The sequence below is a fragment of the Tiliqua scincoides genome, chromosome 5 (genome assembly GCF_035046505.1).
Source record: "Tiliqua scincoides isolate rTilSci1 chromosome 5, rTilSci1.hap2, whole genome shotgun sequence".
In the NCBI taxonomy this organism is placed as follows: Eukaryota; Metazoa; Chordata; class Lepidosauria; order Squamata; family Scincidae; genus Tiliqua; species Tiliqua scincoides.
The window spans coordinates 41,691,202-41,708,550 of NC_089825.1; the positions used below are offsets into that span (position 1 = coordinate 41,691,202).

The 17,349-nt window shown below is 46.0% G+C and overlaps 1 protein-coding gene across 1 annotated transcript in view; it reads left to right on the forward strand.

Annotated features, from left to right (window-relative positions):
• Positions 1-17,349, forward strand: part of KCNH8 (potassium voltage-gated channel subfamily H member 8) — a 225,099-nt gene that overhangs the window by 70,252 nt on the left and 137,498 nt on the right. The window contains exon 2 of the mRNA XM_066627249.1: positions 16,938-17,171. Within this exon, the coding sequence (XP_066483346.1) occupies positions 16,938-17,171 (234 nt within the window). The remainder of the gene's footprint in view (positions 1-16,937; positions 17,172-17,349) is intronic.

A 17,349-nucleotide genomic window follows, 5' to 3' on the forward strand; every position in this document is an offset into this window, starting at 1 on the left:
TGTTGTAGATGACAGGTGTGGATCAAGGAACTCTCAGCTCTGGTTATCAATTCTGATTGAAACCGTTCTTGGAGTTTATTTCCTGGAAACTGTAAAAATTTTCAGGCTTTCTTTCAATAGCCACCTGAAGATTGATGCTGATTCCTGGAGACTCCAGGCCAATCATGGAGGACTGGCAACTCTGCTCTTGGTTCATACTTAGTCTCAGTCCATAATTAGTTTTAGGATCATTACACATTTAAACATTCAATTGGCCACAGCAGAAGCTACAGTTGAACTTTGCATCTGTCAATATTACTCCCATTTTGTACACATTTATGCACTGAATTAAATCAAACCTGGAATTCACTTGAAGAAAGACAACCAATTGTCAATTTATAACTCAGAGTGGTAAGCGATAAATAGAAAACAAGTGAGTTTCTTGCCGTTTCATTTGCCTCTAAATAGAGCTGCATCTTGTTATTTTATATGCATGAAAGACTATTTATGTGAGTAAAATCAAGATAATTCATGCGCAAATAAAACACACACACATTAACATGAAGGAAGTCACCTCTGAAATCTAAATAACAAAGTTTGAAGCGGAGAGTGGGCAACAATGCAAGGGGGAAGGTGCTGGCCTTCCTGTTGATGCTTCTGGCATCCTCTAAATAACAAATTTTATTTAACAAATAACAAAGTTATTTAGAGGCTGCAGGAAGCATCAACAGGAAGGCCAGCACCTTCCCTCCTTGCATTGTTGTCCATTCTCCCATTCACTGGAGGAGGTAAGATGACAGGGAGCTGGAAAGGGTGGTGGGAGGACGGAATGGGGTGGGGCGTGGTGGGGAGGGGAGGGGCAAAACAGGTTAGGAGTTGGCAGGGAGGGGGCAGGGGATGAGTGGATTAGGTCCTGGGAGGGAAGTAGAATTGTCCACATCATTGCTGCCAATATCATAACCCTCTTCCTGGGCCCAATCCTGCAGCACAGGTCAGAGACTTAACTCCTAAGGAGGAATTGTTCCCTTGCCTAGAGGAGACCTCCTCATCAGCCCCTCACCATAGGATACAGTGGTCTTCATTTTGGCACTGCTACTTCAACAGGGGTGGGAAGTATAAGATAGGGCTGTGAATTATCTAATTTAGGACAGGTTGCAGTATTAAAAGCTGTGTCCTGTTCCTCGCCCCCCCCCCCAAAAAAATCATATAGTCATATAGCAAAGTTAAGAAAAATAATTTCAAATTCTAGATAAAGTCTCCAATGATTGACACAAACTCCCACCCACCATCATCTCCTCTCTCTCAGATGCTGGGATTGTCCTGAGTGAGCCTTACAGCCTAGTCCGAACCTGGGCTGGTGCAGGTAGGCCACGTACAGCCCAATCCTTTGCATGTCTACTCAGAAGAAAGTCCCATTATAGTCAATGTGGCTTACTCCCAGGGAAGTGTGGATAGGATTGGGCTGACAGTCTCCACTGTTTCCAGTGCAGGTAAGAAGTAACTCTCCAGCTTGCCCAATGTGGTTACTTGGATCTATGCCAGCTAAATACTGGCATAAATCCAAGAAGCCCCATGTAGGGTGTTTAGGCTCAGGAGGAAGGATAGGATATGGCAGAGCCTCCTTTGCTGATTCCACTCCTTCTTGGACCTGATCCACCCTCCCCATACCCCAAAACACCCCCTCCTCATCTCTGTTCCACCCTCCTGCTACCCTCCACTGCTTGGCCAAGAACTCACCTTCACTCGTGGCTAGTGGTGGGGACACAGCACTGGTAGGCCAGTGCAGGCTTTTCCACCAGCACTGCTGGCTCTTTGATCTCAAACGTGCTTCATGCGTCCATGACAATCCAGGCCAGCATAGCGGCCAGTGCTTGAATTTCCGCTGCTGAGCTATGGAATAGGATTGGGCCATCAAATGGGTAGATCTCTGACTTTGAATTGCGCACTCTATCACCTGTGTGTTAATTTTTACCTGATGCATTTATTAATCTTGAGCAAGGCTTTACTTGTGCAAGGCTCTGGGTATGGAGGAGACCCATGGTCAGGACCTCAGGATGTCCTCTACTAGGACACCTGGCTTGAGGGGTTCCTTGCTGAGAAGCTTAAGTTCAATGCTGGGCCTTGAGTTCAGCATCTCTATGGTTAGAATCCTGCTGCTCAATCAACACACTTCAATAATATTTTTCCAGCTAAATTCTTTAATGGGCACCAGTATTAAGTATACCTTTGGCCCCGTTGATTAATAACTCCATCAATCTCGCTGCTATAATTAGTAGCACAGTCATATTAATTCTTCAAGTGTGAGTTGAGCTTCAAGTGTGTGACATGAACTGGGCTCTGGAAGAGTTGACACAGAAGAGATTCTGCCGGAAAACCTAACAGCTGGCCATATTTCTCTCCACTCTCACCCCTGAAATCTAACAAGCATGTACCATCACACCTAAAAATGAAACTATTTGAGATACACACAAGGCTTTAGGTTTTCTGAAGCAGCCTTTCAAAGGCAAATTTCAGTGCAGTGTCTTTTTTTCTTCAATCCCTCAGAATCGTCTTCACGCTAATGTGTCCTTCCTCCCGACTTGGTGTCTTCTACAGTTGTCATCACAGGGCTTTGATGCAAAAGCAGGGGGCTGTTGAGTAACTGCCAGATTTGTTGTGGAAAAACAGTTGCGATGTGAAGGTACAAATAAAAGAGACCGAGAACACGAAATGTATCATGTAAAATGTATTGTTTCACTTCTATACTGTAGAAGAAGCGCTGACTTCGCTAACAAGAAATCAATACACTGGGGTTTTTTAAAGTGACATTTAAAGAACATTTCATAGCGTTTGACAACAAATCTAATGCAATATACACATATTTGAAGTAGTAGTAGTAACTTTTTTGTCATTGTGCTACAGCACAACAAAATTTATGCACCTTTGAGATACAAGCATAAACATATACTACAGTTCCAACAATCACACTCTACACACTCACCCACACATTCTATACAACATGCATCATAGTATAAAAACAGTATAACAGACCCATAATGCCCAGGAGCATGGTAACAACTATATTGCTTATTCAATGTAATTATGGCTGTGGGATAAAAACTGTTCAGGAATCGTGTGGTGCTGCTCTAATAGTTCTGTATCGTCTACCCGAAGGTAACAGTTCAAAGAATATGCCCTGGGTCATCGTTTTAAGGGATCGATCATTTGCATGTTTGCAAATTCTGCTGGGCAAAGTGTAACTGAATTCCAAGTAAATGTGCATGGGACTAGATGGATTTTACATGCAGAAGGGTGGGAGAAGTTTTGCTGGAGGGAGGAGAGGCTGCAGTAGGAGGCACTAACAGAGGCTGCGTTTGATTTTCAACTAGAAAAAAGCAGGAAGTGACCTCACTAGCATGCTTCTAGCTCAATTCAAGAACACAAAAAAATGGCGGGGAAATCAATCATACGCGTATATGGGGTTTTGACCATAGAGATGCAGTGGCTAGAAAGGCACCATCCTGTCCCCCATACAGAGGCTGCGTTCCTATTTAACATTCTAGCACTAGGTATGCTGGAAAGCTGTTTTTCGCACACACACCCTTCCAGCAATCTTGGGTTGCGTTCTTTTTTGCATTCTAGCACACTCAGTGTGGCTCAGATTTGCTTTCCATAGGGCTCTCAATACATTTTCCTTGTCAGTCTGGGGTGGGGGAGACATCCTTCACAAGCATTTGTTGGGGCCTGCGTTCATCAGATTGGGATCACACTGGTGGCTTGGCATTCTCCTCAACCTGCCCTTCGAAGGGGACAGAGGCACGTTCGCCTACCCATGAGAAAGCACACACATGCTGCTCCTTTTAGTTTCCATAGGGCTCAATACATTTTCATTATCAGCTACCAACTGTCCTGACCCACAGTTTGGGAACCACTGATCTAATCTAACAACAATCTTTTTAAAAAATGGTTCAGAGATCTAGTCTTATATTCTCCCATCATTTGGCTCCCACACCCCCAAGGGCTATGGATACTCCAGGTTAAGAATCTCTGCCTTAACAGCCCAGAATAAACAAACATAGCTCCGGTTGCTGTTGCATAGGCTAGGCTGTAAACCAAGGGGCTTAATTTACTGCTGAAACTGGCAAGTCTGCTATTGAAGCCAAAGATTTTATCTAAAGAACTTGAATCCTGTCTTTATATGCAGACTCCAGATGTTTGCAAGCTGTCAGTGTTCCTTACTTTATTAAATTGTCTGCTGTTTTTAGCCACGTGTCAGTGCGATTGCTGAAGATCACCAGCACTTGCACAGAGGCTGCTAATGCTGGACTGCTTCCAGCACTTGCTCCCAATCTTAGGTGCAGAGGCACACTACTGATTTGTCCTCAAAAGTGGTATAAGAATTAATTTTAAAGTGCAGGAGCAAAATGTCACCTCGTATTGGCATAGCCTGTTAAGCCATTAAAAAAAAAAATCAACCTTAAATGTCTTGGTAAAACTGTTTTCTTTCCATGCCATGGATTTCCACTTTGAAATTATATTTAATCTAAATATCTACTCCCAAACTCTTGGAGTGAGTTGCAACAGTTTGGAAACCAATGTATAACAATTGAAAAATGGGTTTAAAAAAACTCAGTCCAGGCAGTCCAGTCCTACCTAAACCCCAATGTGGTGATGCAGTGCACATGCTGCAAAGGAGTTTTGGCTGCTGGAGGTCTCCTTGGATGAAAAGAAAATTTGTTCCCTTGCCCCAGTGTAAGCCCCAGCCTGCACAATGGGTCAAAACTATAATATAGATTCGGACTTCATAGGATCAACTTTCCCAGCTCCCAGTTAGACACTTACACATGATTGCTCTGGGCCTGCTCTGTGATATGTGCAAGCACTTACTCTTCAGGAAATACAAGGAATGTGTTGGTTACTCAGTAGATTTGGGCCATGAGTCATATCTTTAATATCTTGTCTATGTTTATCAAGCCCTGGAAATGTAGCTGTTTCACTGCGATAAAGGAACATTTTAAAAATCTTTTTTTTAACCTTACTGCAGTGAAACAACCGTGTTTCCAGGTCTGCAGGCAGCCTTCAAACCGCTTGCAGCCTCCTCCTGGTTGCCCCAAGGCTCTTTCATTTCTCCTACTAGTCTCAGAATGCAATGCGATTCCTTCTCTTCCTGGTCACGCTGCATTCTGGAACTACACTGGAGGTAGATAAAGCCTGCCTATGTAAACCGCCTTGAATAAAGTCTTGAATAAAGAGCAAGAAAGGCGGTATATAAATACCTGTTATTATTATTATTATTATTACACTGGAGAAATGAAAAAGCCTCGGAGTGACCAGGAAGAGACTGCAGGTGGCTCAGAAGGCTGCCTGCAACTCTGGAAACACAGCAATTTCACTGCATTACAGTAAAGCGAGATTCCCCTATCTTTTAAAAAGGTGTCCCCAGTATCCATAGTATCTGCGGATAACTGAAATAAAATCTGTGAATACCAGGGCAAGCCTGTATTCACACAACATGTAATTATGTCCTAAGGCAGGGATGTCAAACATAAGGCCCAGGGGCCAGATGTGGCCCCCAGAAGCTTTTTATCCGGACCTCAGGCTCTCAGCTGCTGAGGTGTAACCGCTGAAATGGCAACCAACATGAAAATTGGGCTTTCCCAAATCTTGAAATATGATCAAGATTTGCGTACTTTCTCTTCTGTCATTTGCAGTTAATGAGTTTCTATATGAGAACAAGATCTGATTTCTGGCCATTAGCTGCTTAATGATGTTACTTTCTGATGAATGACATCACTTCCGGCCCTCAGCAGGAGCCCTGAATGCTAACTTCGGCCCTTTGTATGAAATGAGTTTGACACCCCTGTCCTAAGGCATGGATCTCACAAGAATGTATGTATGCTATGTGTTTAGCTTTAGATACTGTGATCAGCTTAGAGAAAACAGAGTTAAGGTTTAAGCCGGCAAGATGGTTTAATCAACCAGGTCATATACAGTCGTGCGCTGCTTGACGACAGGGTTCAGGACCATGATCCCCGTCGTCAAGCAGCACTTGACGCAATCTGGACCCTCCGTAGGGAAGGGGATGATCTGCTCCCCTCCCCTCCAGAGGGTCATCTGAGCTTCCCAGAGATAGCGTGTGTCCGCATGCTGTCTCTGCAAAGCTCAGAGTGAGGGAAATTGCATCTCTCAAGCGACTTCTGGTTTCACGGAGGAAACCAGAAATCACGAGAGAGAGTCAATTTCCCTCAGTCTGAGCCTCTGGGAGTCTGAGCCTGTCTGAGACTCTGGGAGGCTCAGACAACCCTCTGGAGGGGAGGAGAGCAGATCATCTCTGGTTGGGGTGTATGCCCTCTGACAACCATGTGACCGCATGTGGTCATCGGTTATGTGATCTCAGCATAAGCTGGAAGGTCGCAAAGTGGCGCACACCTGTATTTGCATTTTCTCCCTGTCTTTTCAGTTCTCACAGTGTTTTAATGATGTTATTATCAACACCATCCTTTATTTAGTACCTGTGGTGTCCCAGGTTCCATGCATAATGTATTCAGCTGAAATGGAACCAAGGAAGCATAACTCTGGAGCCTACTGATGATAAGGAAATCTACAATGTAGCAAAGCCCTAAGACATCTCCTAGAAGTTGGCTGACTTATCTTCCTAACAGCACAATCCTGAGCTGCACTTGGTCAGACTCAAATCCCTCTTGCATTGCAGAGGCACACCAGCCTGCAGAGGCTGGAATAAGTCTGATGGAGGCTCTAAGTCTTGTGTTGGCTGAGCTCGGCCGACACAATAATAATAATAATAATAATAATAATAATAATAATAATAATAATAATAATAATAATAACTTTATTTCTACCCCGCCTTTCTCCCCGAAGGGACTCAAGGCGGCTTACAACATATTAAAAACAATTTAAAAACAAATAAAAACATATTAACACATACTAAAAACAGCAGTCAGAGTAAAAATAGGTAAAAAGAGCATAGAGCAGCAGCAAGTCATAAAAGAATCAGGCCTGTAAAAAAAAATATTAAAAGATGTTAAAAAATGTTAAAAGGCCAAGAACTCAGAAGGCCTGTTTAAACAGAAGGGTCTTCAGGCCTTGCCGAAAGGTCTCAAGAGAGGGAGCCATTCTTAAGTCAAGAACTCTGGGGTGGGTGGAGGGGAGGCAGGAGGGAAGCATTCTGGGAAAGAGGGAGGGCAGGCAGTGGGTGGCCCAGGGGGTGGGCAGGTGGGGAGCAGGAGGCGGGGCTGGGACCCAGCAGTTATGCTGGATCCCAACCCCCATTCCCAGGGAGTTCAGAGCAGCTTCAAGCCACTCTACTCTCCTCTGACTTGTGCCACCTCAGGAGGTGGCGCAAGTCCGAGGAGACCCATAGGTGCAAGTGTGGCTTACCCAGAGGTAAGGGGAAAATTTTCCCCTTACCTGTGACTGAGCCGCTTTGGGCACCTATCCCGTGTTGGATACAGTGCAAGGTAGGATAGCACCCTAAGAGCCCAATCCTGAACACTGCATGCCTGCTTACCACTTACTGTCTTACCGCTGGGCAAGCACTTGTGCTAGCCCAGCGCTCGGCTAGCACTGGGCAGGTGCCAGGCCTCCACCACTTGGCGGTCGCATGGACCGCCGAGCTGTTGCACAGTAAGGAGGGGCAAGGGGTAGGCAGGGAGGAGGCATTCTGGGGAGGGGGAAGGCAGGCAGAGGGTGGAGAGAGGGTGGGGAGGAAGTGTGATGGGGAGGAAGTGTGATGGGGAGGTGGGGAAAGGGTGGGTGGGAGGCATGCTGGCGGGAGGAAGCGGAGAAGCAGGGAGGCGAGTCCGGTGGAGCTGCTCTACCAGTTCCTTTCTGTTAACGTGGTGCTCGGCACCCTACACGAATGTCTTTACCTTTGAGTAAATTGAGTACCTTTGAGTGAATTGAGTAGCCCCATTGCGGGGCTACTTCCCTTACCCAGGAAAAGGGGCCAAAAGTCCCCTTCTCCCAAGGTGCCACCTGTGGTAACCTGTGGCACACAGGATCCAGCGGCAGCCATTTTTGCTGCCGCCAAAACTGCGTGCCATGGGAGCTCAGGATTGGGCTGTAAGTTAGCAACTCCAGTTCCCTAACACATTACCTTTTAAGCTTGGAGATTTTAAAAGTTCCATTACTCTGAGCAAATTATGGAGAGGCAGTATATAAATAGTGCTGAGTACAAAGCAGTTTGGCAGTTCAGCAGCTCATTATTACAGTCATGGTCTTTGGGGTATAGTTGGCCATATGCTTTGTTCCTACTAAGACATTACTAAGACATTTCAGATTCCTATCATAGCGCAGGAGCAATTGCCAGGTTGGAGGCATCCCAAAACAAATTTCAGGGGAAGGGCTGGTGATGTTATAAGATCACCAACTTTTTGAAAATGGGACAAAATCTGGTCTAGAGGCAGGGCCCAATGCTAAAGGATCAGGAATTGGTGGTCAGTGGATGGGGCCTGGAAATAAAGGGACAGGTTCAAACCTTGTCTGAACATTCTACCTGTCTGCCTGAGAAAAAAGCACAAAGCTGGGGGGGAAATGCCATTCCGGGCAAACTGGCAAATCCATCTCTTAGCCATTTATTAAGGGAGTCTGGAGTCACAGTGATATAACTGGGACAACAGTTTGTCCCATCCATACTTTCTTTTCATTTGTACCCTAACATGTTGTTAAAATTCCTTTTAGCAGTTAATTAGTAGGGCCCAGCATCCCCTTTTATCTATTCCGAGTTTTTTTCTGCTTCATGTAGTTCACATTGAATTAGCCGAGAGGATGAATGACTCTGCAGTAGGTAATTGTATTTTAAACAATAAGAGAGCAGGAATAAATTAATTTGAAGGCTGCAGATGCTTTTTAGATACATGATCATTAGGTTTTATATAGAGGCACCATCATCAATTTGCACGACAAGCATATGATTTTAATTCTTTTACTAGTAAGGGAATCCGATTCTGTTTTGACAGCCGAATCAGCACACAAAGGCATATAACTGATAATGATATTTATTTGCCATTTAGAAAAACAAAAGTGGTAGTTTGAGAAGTCAAACAGCATTTCGAACAGCTGGATTGTGGATGTGTAAAATCTATTTAAGTGTCATGAATACTTTTGGAAAGACCTTTAATTGGATAGAGTCAAACAAGTGAGCTCATTGGGTCTGAAATATAGTAAGTCTATTAAAGTGAATTTCAGCACTATTAAAAATTATTGGAGCCTCATTAAAAAAAAATAGTCAATGAGATGTACGAGTACTATTTCTCTTTCTGTCTCTCCACGTCACTGAATCTATTTCCTTCTCTTTCCCTCTCCATGAGAGACTGCAATGCATACAGATAAGAGAAAACGGCCTTAAATTGAATCATATGATTGATCCAGGTGGCTCAGTGTGGTCTATAGGGCTGCACTAGCTTCGTCCAGCTCAGACCCCAATGGATGATGGTTTATATACATTTTGAAGGAACACGCGCAAACCATCAAGGATTTGGGAGTGATCCATGGAATCACTCACAAAGGATCCAGCCTCTGCTGCTTACCTCCCCTTCTCCCTGACTCAAGGGATCAAAAAGATTACCTGGGGCAGAAGGAAGGCAGCAGAGGTGGCGGTTCATCCCACTCTTTCTAGCAATCCACATCCCCTTCTGTCTGGCTTAGTGTCCTATAATTTACACTGGTGCAGGTGGGGAGAAAGCAGTGGATAGTACAGGTGGCAGCAGGACTCCTGTGGAGCCTGTTTTCCCTGTCAGGACTGGGACTATCACACAAAGGTAATGACACCCTTCTAACAAAGGGAAAGGTCTGTCTGATGCCTTGTGGATGGCTGGGGAAGTTCTGTGTTTAAGTCAAGCTCACAAGTTCTCAGGCAGGGTACCTGCTCAAAAGCCTGCAAAATCTCTTATTGTCTAAATTGATTGGCAGCCAGTGGCATTGCTAGTGAGGGGGTAAAATGGTAAGTTCTGCAGGCACTGCAACACAGTGTAAGTAGCTTCTCTCACTTGCCATGAGTGGCATGGCATTGCAAACCCCCCCCCCAAGAGTCCAACCCTATTTTTTTTAAAAATCTTGCCAGTGTAGCCACACTACTGGAGCATGTGCTGCATCCAGTGGAGGGGGGAAGTCTTGAAGGTCTCCTCCATGGAAGGAAACTTGTTCCTTTTCCCAGTGCTAAGGCTTTCCTGCCTAAATGGGGCTTCTTGGACCTGTGCCAGTGATTTAGCTGGCACAAGTCCAACTGGATCTGGGAAGGTGGATCAAGGCTGGGAAGGGGGATAGAGTATCGATGGCAGCACTTCCACCGATACTGCCCTTTTCCTGGCTTCAATTCGCCCTCCTCTCCACTCTGGTCTCCGCCTCATTCCATCCCTACGCACCCTGTTCTCTTCTCCCCCTGCCTCTTGCTCGCCCTCACACTGACCTACTGTCACGGGCTTGTGGGATGGCTGCTGGTGTGACCATGGTTGTATGCTGCTTTCGGTGAAAGCCCATCTGTGCAAAACAGTGTGTCGCCATTTGCAATAGTCATAAAGCATGTAGTACAACTGGAACATAGAGGTGCAGAGTGCCCATATGACTGGATTGAAACCCTTATTATTAACCAGGCATTTTATTTGCACCTCAAAGTGTTCTAATTTGTGTAAGATTGGCTGTATTCAACGTTTACTTGGCCTCTGGCTTCCCTGGGTTCACAGTTCTTAACAGAGAAATGACTGTTTTAGGTTTAAACTGCTCCAGATTTCCACTTCAGTTTTCTGGATGGCAAATCTGTATTATAGAGCATGAATTGGCACAAAGGAAATGGCTGCTTTTAGGAGATAGCACAGCAGAGTGCAGATCCTGGACAAAAGAGCCGTGCAGGGGAGCTACTTATGCATCTCAGACACAATACAGATGAGAAAGGTCAGGTTGAAAATGACCCTTATGGGCTGTTGAAAGGATGGAGAGTAGATGCAAAAAAAATAGAGCTGCATGTTCTATAAGCAGTTTGAAAATCAGAGAGGCAACAAACAGGGTATATTCATGGGGTAGGTGGGTGTAAGTTCATTCAGGTTCATTTTCAGGGTTAGTACTGGCTAGATTTTGAACTTCATATTGTACAGGTGTCTCCTCATATCCGCAGATCAGGTATCTGCGGATTCAGTTATCTGTGGTTCTTTTACCCCCTCTCATGCCCATTATCTTCTTTATCAGCAAACTATGTTAGACTGGATCTTCCTTTTACCAAATGCTAGCTTATAGGAAAATAAGCAGGCAGGAAGTCTGAATGCTAGTGAAGATTAAGGGCCCAATCCTATCCCTGGCCATTGTGCCAGGGAAATGTCCACTGCCATGGAAATGGAGCACTGAAAAAGCCACTGCTGTATCCTACAGGGGCAGGGAAGTGGCCTGAGGCCTCCTTGGGGTGAGGAAACTTTGGTTCCCATGGTACTCTACACCCATGTAGAGCCCCAGCAGCCTTGATGGATCTACTTGGAGCTGTGCCAGCTAGTTCGCTTGCACAAAAATGAGGAGACCTGTGTCAGGCTCCAAGGCCCAGGAGGGGGAGATAGGATTTGATGGCAGCTTCTGCTGCCATCCCTGCACCCTTCCAGGCCTCAACCACCCCTGGGCTACCCTCCCTGCCCAGATTCACCTTCTCTCCATCTTCCTCCATCCAGGAATGCCTTTCCACCACTCAGCAGGATATTTACTGCCACGCACTCCTGCTGGTCCCGAATGATGCTGACCTCCCTGCTAGTACCTGTCACCTCCCAGCCGCCACAACGTGCCTTATGGCACATTTGCGGTGGCCACTGCTGGGGCAGCATGGAGGCTGCCTGCACTCCCCTAGCATAGATTAGGCCTGCCTGTGATTGTTAGCAGGAAGCAGGAGGACTGGTGGTTCCATGCTGAAGACTCCAACCCAGACTCTTTAGCCCAATACTAAATTTAGGGGATTTTGGGATTTAGGGAATGAGCCCAGTGGGACTTAGCAGGAGGAAATTCAACTGCAACACTTCAATGTGAGATTCTCCCTGGTGATTTAGTAGATGTCACATCTGTTCCTTCAGTAATTTTAGGGTAATCCAGCTGTTCATTGGAATTCAGGCACAGTAGTTGACGGGCAGGACCCTGCTTCTCTGGGAATGTCATGGCTTGGGGCAGAAATAGTCATACCATTCAGTATCATTGAGGCCTACCTTGTAGCATCAGTGAAGCAGTAGTGAAAAATTCTGATATGTTCTTGCCTGGTTACTAGTAGAGGTAGTCCACACAAGAAACTATAAATAGTGCACATTGCGGCTGTCATTTTCCACCATGAGATGAATTTTTGCAGTGCGAACCAGGCTAATGAATGGCTCAGCATCGTTCAGTCGCTCATCAGAGTCCTTCAAACACAGTGGGATGTTCATTTTTTTTTTTTTTAACCGATGTGTAAGTCACAGAATGTGATCTGATGATGTGCGAATGTGATTTGGGAAGCAAATCAGCAAATTTTAGAGCAGTTTGGCTCTTTTTATTTCTTGGAAGATATGCTGAGTTAGAGATGCTGGAGAATTTCACTGGGTTCGGGTCTGCAAAATCGTCCGTGCAACTCAGATTCCTCCCACCGCAAAAGGAGAGGTGAACTTTCAGAGCTCCAAGAATGCTGCAGAGCTCAGACCTTCAGAGTTCCCTTCTTCTGCCAGCCTTTCACTCTCTCCTCACCTGTCTCCATGGCAGCAACAGAAGAAAAAGTCTATGTGCGGAGGTGGGAGACTTTCTCCTTTCTCTCTTTCTGTCTCATGGCATAGTGGCAATCTTCCTTTTTCCTGCTACTCTCGCTTACCTTTTCCATTGTTGCTCTGTTAAAAGAAAACTGCAAGAGTGCTTGGGAATTGAAGTTCTTCCTCCAGATAATGCATTTCAAGAACCCCTGGAGAAAGAACTATAAAGTTTCAAACACCGCTATGATTTTATTCTAATAGAGAAGTGCTTCCCAACTCTAGGGTTGTGACCACCCCCAGATACCATGTTCAGAAAATTTGTCCCCCTTAAGCAGGTGGAGAACTGGCAGTCCCCATAGGTGACAACACCCATCACTTCCAGGTTCTCCCCATCACACTCGCCGACTTCAGGGAGGAAGAAAAGGGATTTGAAAACGGCTTTTTAGTTATCCAGTTCATTCAGATATTTGGCAGTGGCAGCAGGGATAACCCAGAAGTGATGGGCACTATTGTCTTTGTGTCCTCCCAAGGGTCCCAAGCCTGTCTTAAAGGGTCGAGTGTCGAGGGTAGGCTTTGATTAAAAAATCATGGAATTTTATATGACCCTTGAATAAGTTGGGGGTTAAACTTAGGGGGGTGTCTGATTTTGTCTGATTTTACCTGATTTTGTCTGATTTTACCTGAGCCAGATCCTGAAAAATAACCTACCAGTAATTGTTACCTAAGAACTGTACAGTCACTAATTTATTAAAAACATAGTATTAAAAACACAGTATACATACATACATACACATAGACTATTAAAAATAGTCTCTAATTTATTAAAAACTATGGTCTATCTCATCGATCATAAGATACATTGTTTTTCACTAATTTTTAAAATTGTACTCTCAACAACCATTTGTAAACACTATCAGAGTAAGGCCACAATCCCATCCACACTTTCCTGGGAGTAAGCCTCATTGACTTTAATGGAACTTACTTCTGAGTAGACAAGCCTAGTACTTGGGCTCTAAGTACACTGGAAACAGCATCCTAGTAGAACCATTAATGAAATCCTCCTTTAAAGTGCCTGGTACCTGAAGCCTTTACATAGAACACACAACATAGAACACACAACTGGGAGTGTGCAATGCAGTTCGCAGCAAAGAGACAAGCAACAAGGAGTGACTGAGCAAGTGCAGCTGCACATAGTTGGACCTGATGTACTTGGAAGTGGACCTCTGTAGGGGAAGGGCAGCGGGGCCTCATGTGGAGTTCCTGGCAGCTGTACCTCCTGCCGGCCTGCACCCAGCCACTCCCCTCATCGTTCCTGGTGCCGGAGGAGCCAGAGCATGTGGGGCAGTCACCCGGGCAGGCGGAGGAGGCCATTTGCACCTGGGTGGGGGGGACTTAGTAGGAGGATGGGCAGCTGTGCCTCCCCCCAGCCTGCACTCGGCTGGTTGCGCCTGGAATCTCGGAGGAGCAGGGGGGCATATGAGGGCAGCCTACCAGCGATGCTCCCTCGCCTCTCACAGCCCTCCGTCTGCACTCCCTGCCACAGTCCTGCTGCCTGCGGGGACAGGGAGTGGAATGGGCGTATCCTGGCTACTGCCTCTGCTCGCCGGACCAACGGAGAGCAGGGAGCACTCGGGGAATGACCTGCGCTGCCCCGCGGCTTTGGCCAACAGGGAGGGAGGTGCCGGGGAGCACCTGGCAGGGAGCAGCACAAGACGATCCCCGCACACTCCCCGCCCTCCATTGGTCTGGCGGCGGCGGCGGAAGCCAGGACACCCCCGCTCAGCTCCCTGCCCCTGCTGGTGGCAGGACTGTGGCGGCATGTGGAGGGTTCTGAGAGGGTGTGGGGGAGTGCCAGCGGGCAGGCCGACGCCCTGCCTCCTCCTCCCAGGTTCCAGGCGCAACAGGCAGGGCGCAGCTGCCCATCCTCCTATCAAGCCCCCCCCATGCAAATGACCCCCCCATCCCCTCTGCTCACTGGGTGACTGCGGAGATAAGACGAGGGGGCGATTCTCCCGTGAGTCTGAGGCACAAATTTATCACCATATAGGTGAGTATCTACGGTAGATATTGAGTCCCTAAGAAAATGGAAAGAAATGGCATTGTTTCTTTATCCTTTTAAAATTATTATTATTCATAATATTTCTATATTGCTTTTCAATTTTAAAAAAAAAGTCGTTCACAAAACAGTTTGCATAGCAAAATCAATCAATCAGTGCTTCCCTGTTCCCATAGGGCTCAGGGCTCAATCCTATCCAATTTTCCAGCTCTGATGCAGTTGCAATACTTCCCTGAGGTAAGGGGGAAAGCATTCCCTGACCGTGAGGGGTTCTCCATGGCAACCCCCTCACTACACCACAGAATTCAGAAGTCTAAAAAGAGATGCAAAAGAGACACCAGGAACAATTTCTGGATAGGGCACCACCATGTTGGGGTGAAGAGGGACATTTGCTCTCCCTCTGCTAAATATAAGAGGACACCACTTTAAAAGGTGCCTCTTTGCCCAGTTAGCAGGGGTAGTATAACTGCCTTCACAGAGCCAAGTGAACAGACTGGGCAAACTGCTAAACATGCTGTGAAATGTTCATGGGTTGCTTTTTATTCATTTGTAGCTACAAAAGGATTTACAAATACAATTCTCATTAACTGCTGGGGTTAGGTTCCTGAGAAACCCTGCAGTTACAGAAACTGTGGTTGATGAATCATGGATCCTTTGAGAAAAATGGGATTAGGTTCCCGCAGACCCTCTTTGCTATAAACTATATCACAGATTCCCGGTCTTCTCAGTGCCATGACCCATCTTGTTCTCCATGGTGGGTTGCAATATATGAATGACCAGCAGAGTAGGGAGGCTTTTTTGGGTAGTTTTGGCTGGCAACCCACTCTACTGGGTTCTGCAGGCCTCAGAATGGCTTGCAGAAGTGTCAGAAAGCCATTTCTGGTTTTCGGAAGCAAACCTGAAAAGTCTTTCCAAAAACCAAAAGTGGCTTCCCAAGGCTTCTGTTTGCCATTCTGAGGCCTGGGGAGGCCAGCTGAGTGGGTCACTAGCACAGCACAACCTAGAAGAGTCCCTCCATCCTCTTGGTGAGTAATCTAGCTTCTGGAATGGTTCTGATTTGGAGCCAAATCAGAGCAAGGTTGGGTCGGAAGGCCAGGTCGCGATCCAACCCATGTGGGCTCACAACTCACCAGCAAATCATGATCCAAAGTTTGGGAAACTCTGCACAATGTGAACTTTATGAACCTGAATCTTACCTTGAGCTCTGTGGGCTGGGTGATAGGGATGGAAGTGTCTTGGTAAAACACTTACATTAGCCCTATCCTTCCGCTGCCATTGTTGAAATTGTTGTTGAAACTGCTTAAACCGGTTAACACTTCAATTAGCACTTAACTGCAATTTGTTAAGCTGTTGAAAACACTGAGGACAATGGCGACTTGTTAAGCCATGAGAACAACAGAACCACAGAAGAGGCAAGAACTGCCTGGGGTGGCGATAGGGGCAGAGAGGAGCGCAAATCGAGTATGGAAAGGAGGCTGGTTCAGCAGCAGCAGCAGCTTTTGTCATATCCCCCTTCCCGGTCTTAACCCCTGACCCAGTCTACATAGACTTGTGCATACAATATTGTTTGTGTGGGTCGAAGTAGACCTGGTGGCCGAGCCAGAGGTGATTCCTTACTCCAGGGGAAAGAATCAACATTTCCTTCCTCCAATGAGGCCTTCGGAAGCCGAAATTCCTCTGTGTGATATAGCGGACTCTGCATCACCAAGTGGGGAGTTAATTAGGATTGGGCTGCCCGTGCTGGGGCACATTTACAGTGTAACATAATGCATGTCTACGCAGAAACAAGTTTCCCTGTAAGCTGCACAGTTGGAATTCAATACCTGTGCAGCTTCCCGCTCAGCAGTGATGTCATTGCTGAGCATACCTGAGCCCCTCTGTGCAGCGACTGTATGACTCTGAGTGCTGCCCTCGAAAATTAGAGGGAACACTACTCAGAAATAAGCCTGTGTTTAATGGGACATCCTCCCAGGTAAGTGTGTATAGAATTGCAGTCTTAGATCAATAAAGGAATGTGCTGAGAGTAGTCCAGGGGGTGTGTTTGTCAGATCTGGAGAGACCACCTGCTCTTGTCTGAGGCTTGTAACCCTTCTTCTAGTGGTAGCTGGTGCTAAAAATACCTAGAAATATCAGACTATATAAACTGCGCAATAGTTGAACACTGCACTGCATAGGAACCTGGTGATCCCATTCATAACAGATGTTTTATTTTTTGTGTCTTGCTGCAGATAGTAACTTCATCCTTGCAAATGCTCAGGTGGCTAAGGGATTCCCCATAGTTTACTGTTCAGATGGCTTCTGTGAGCTTTCTGGATTTACGCGAACGGAAGTCATGCAGAAGAGCTGCAGCTGTAAATTTTTATATGGTGCTGAAACAAATGAGCAGATGATTCTTCAAATTGAAAAGTCGCTGGAGGAAAAGATAGAATTCAAAGGAGAAATCATGTTTTATAAGACGAACGGTGAGTACGGCTTCATTCATCAGTGCTCAATTAGTGCCAGACAGTTTGGGAAGCTTACTGTTGTTTAGTGCAATGCTTTACGTAACGTCCATCTGTACGCATCCTGTTGTTGCACGTGAATGAGCAGAAGGCTAGTGCAAGTGAAGGTATGCACTGTAAAGATGCACACTGCTTTGTG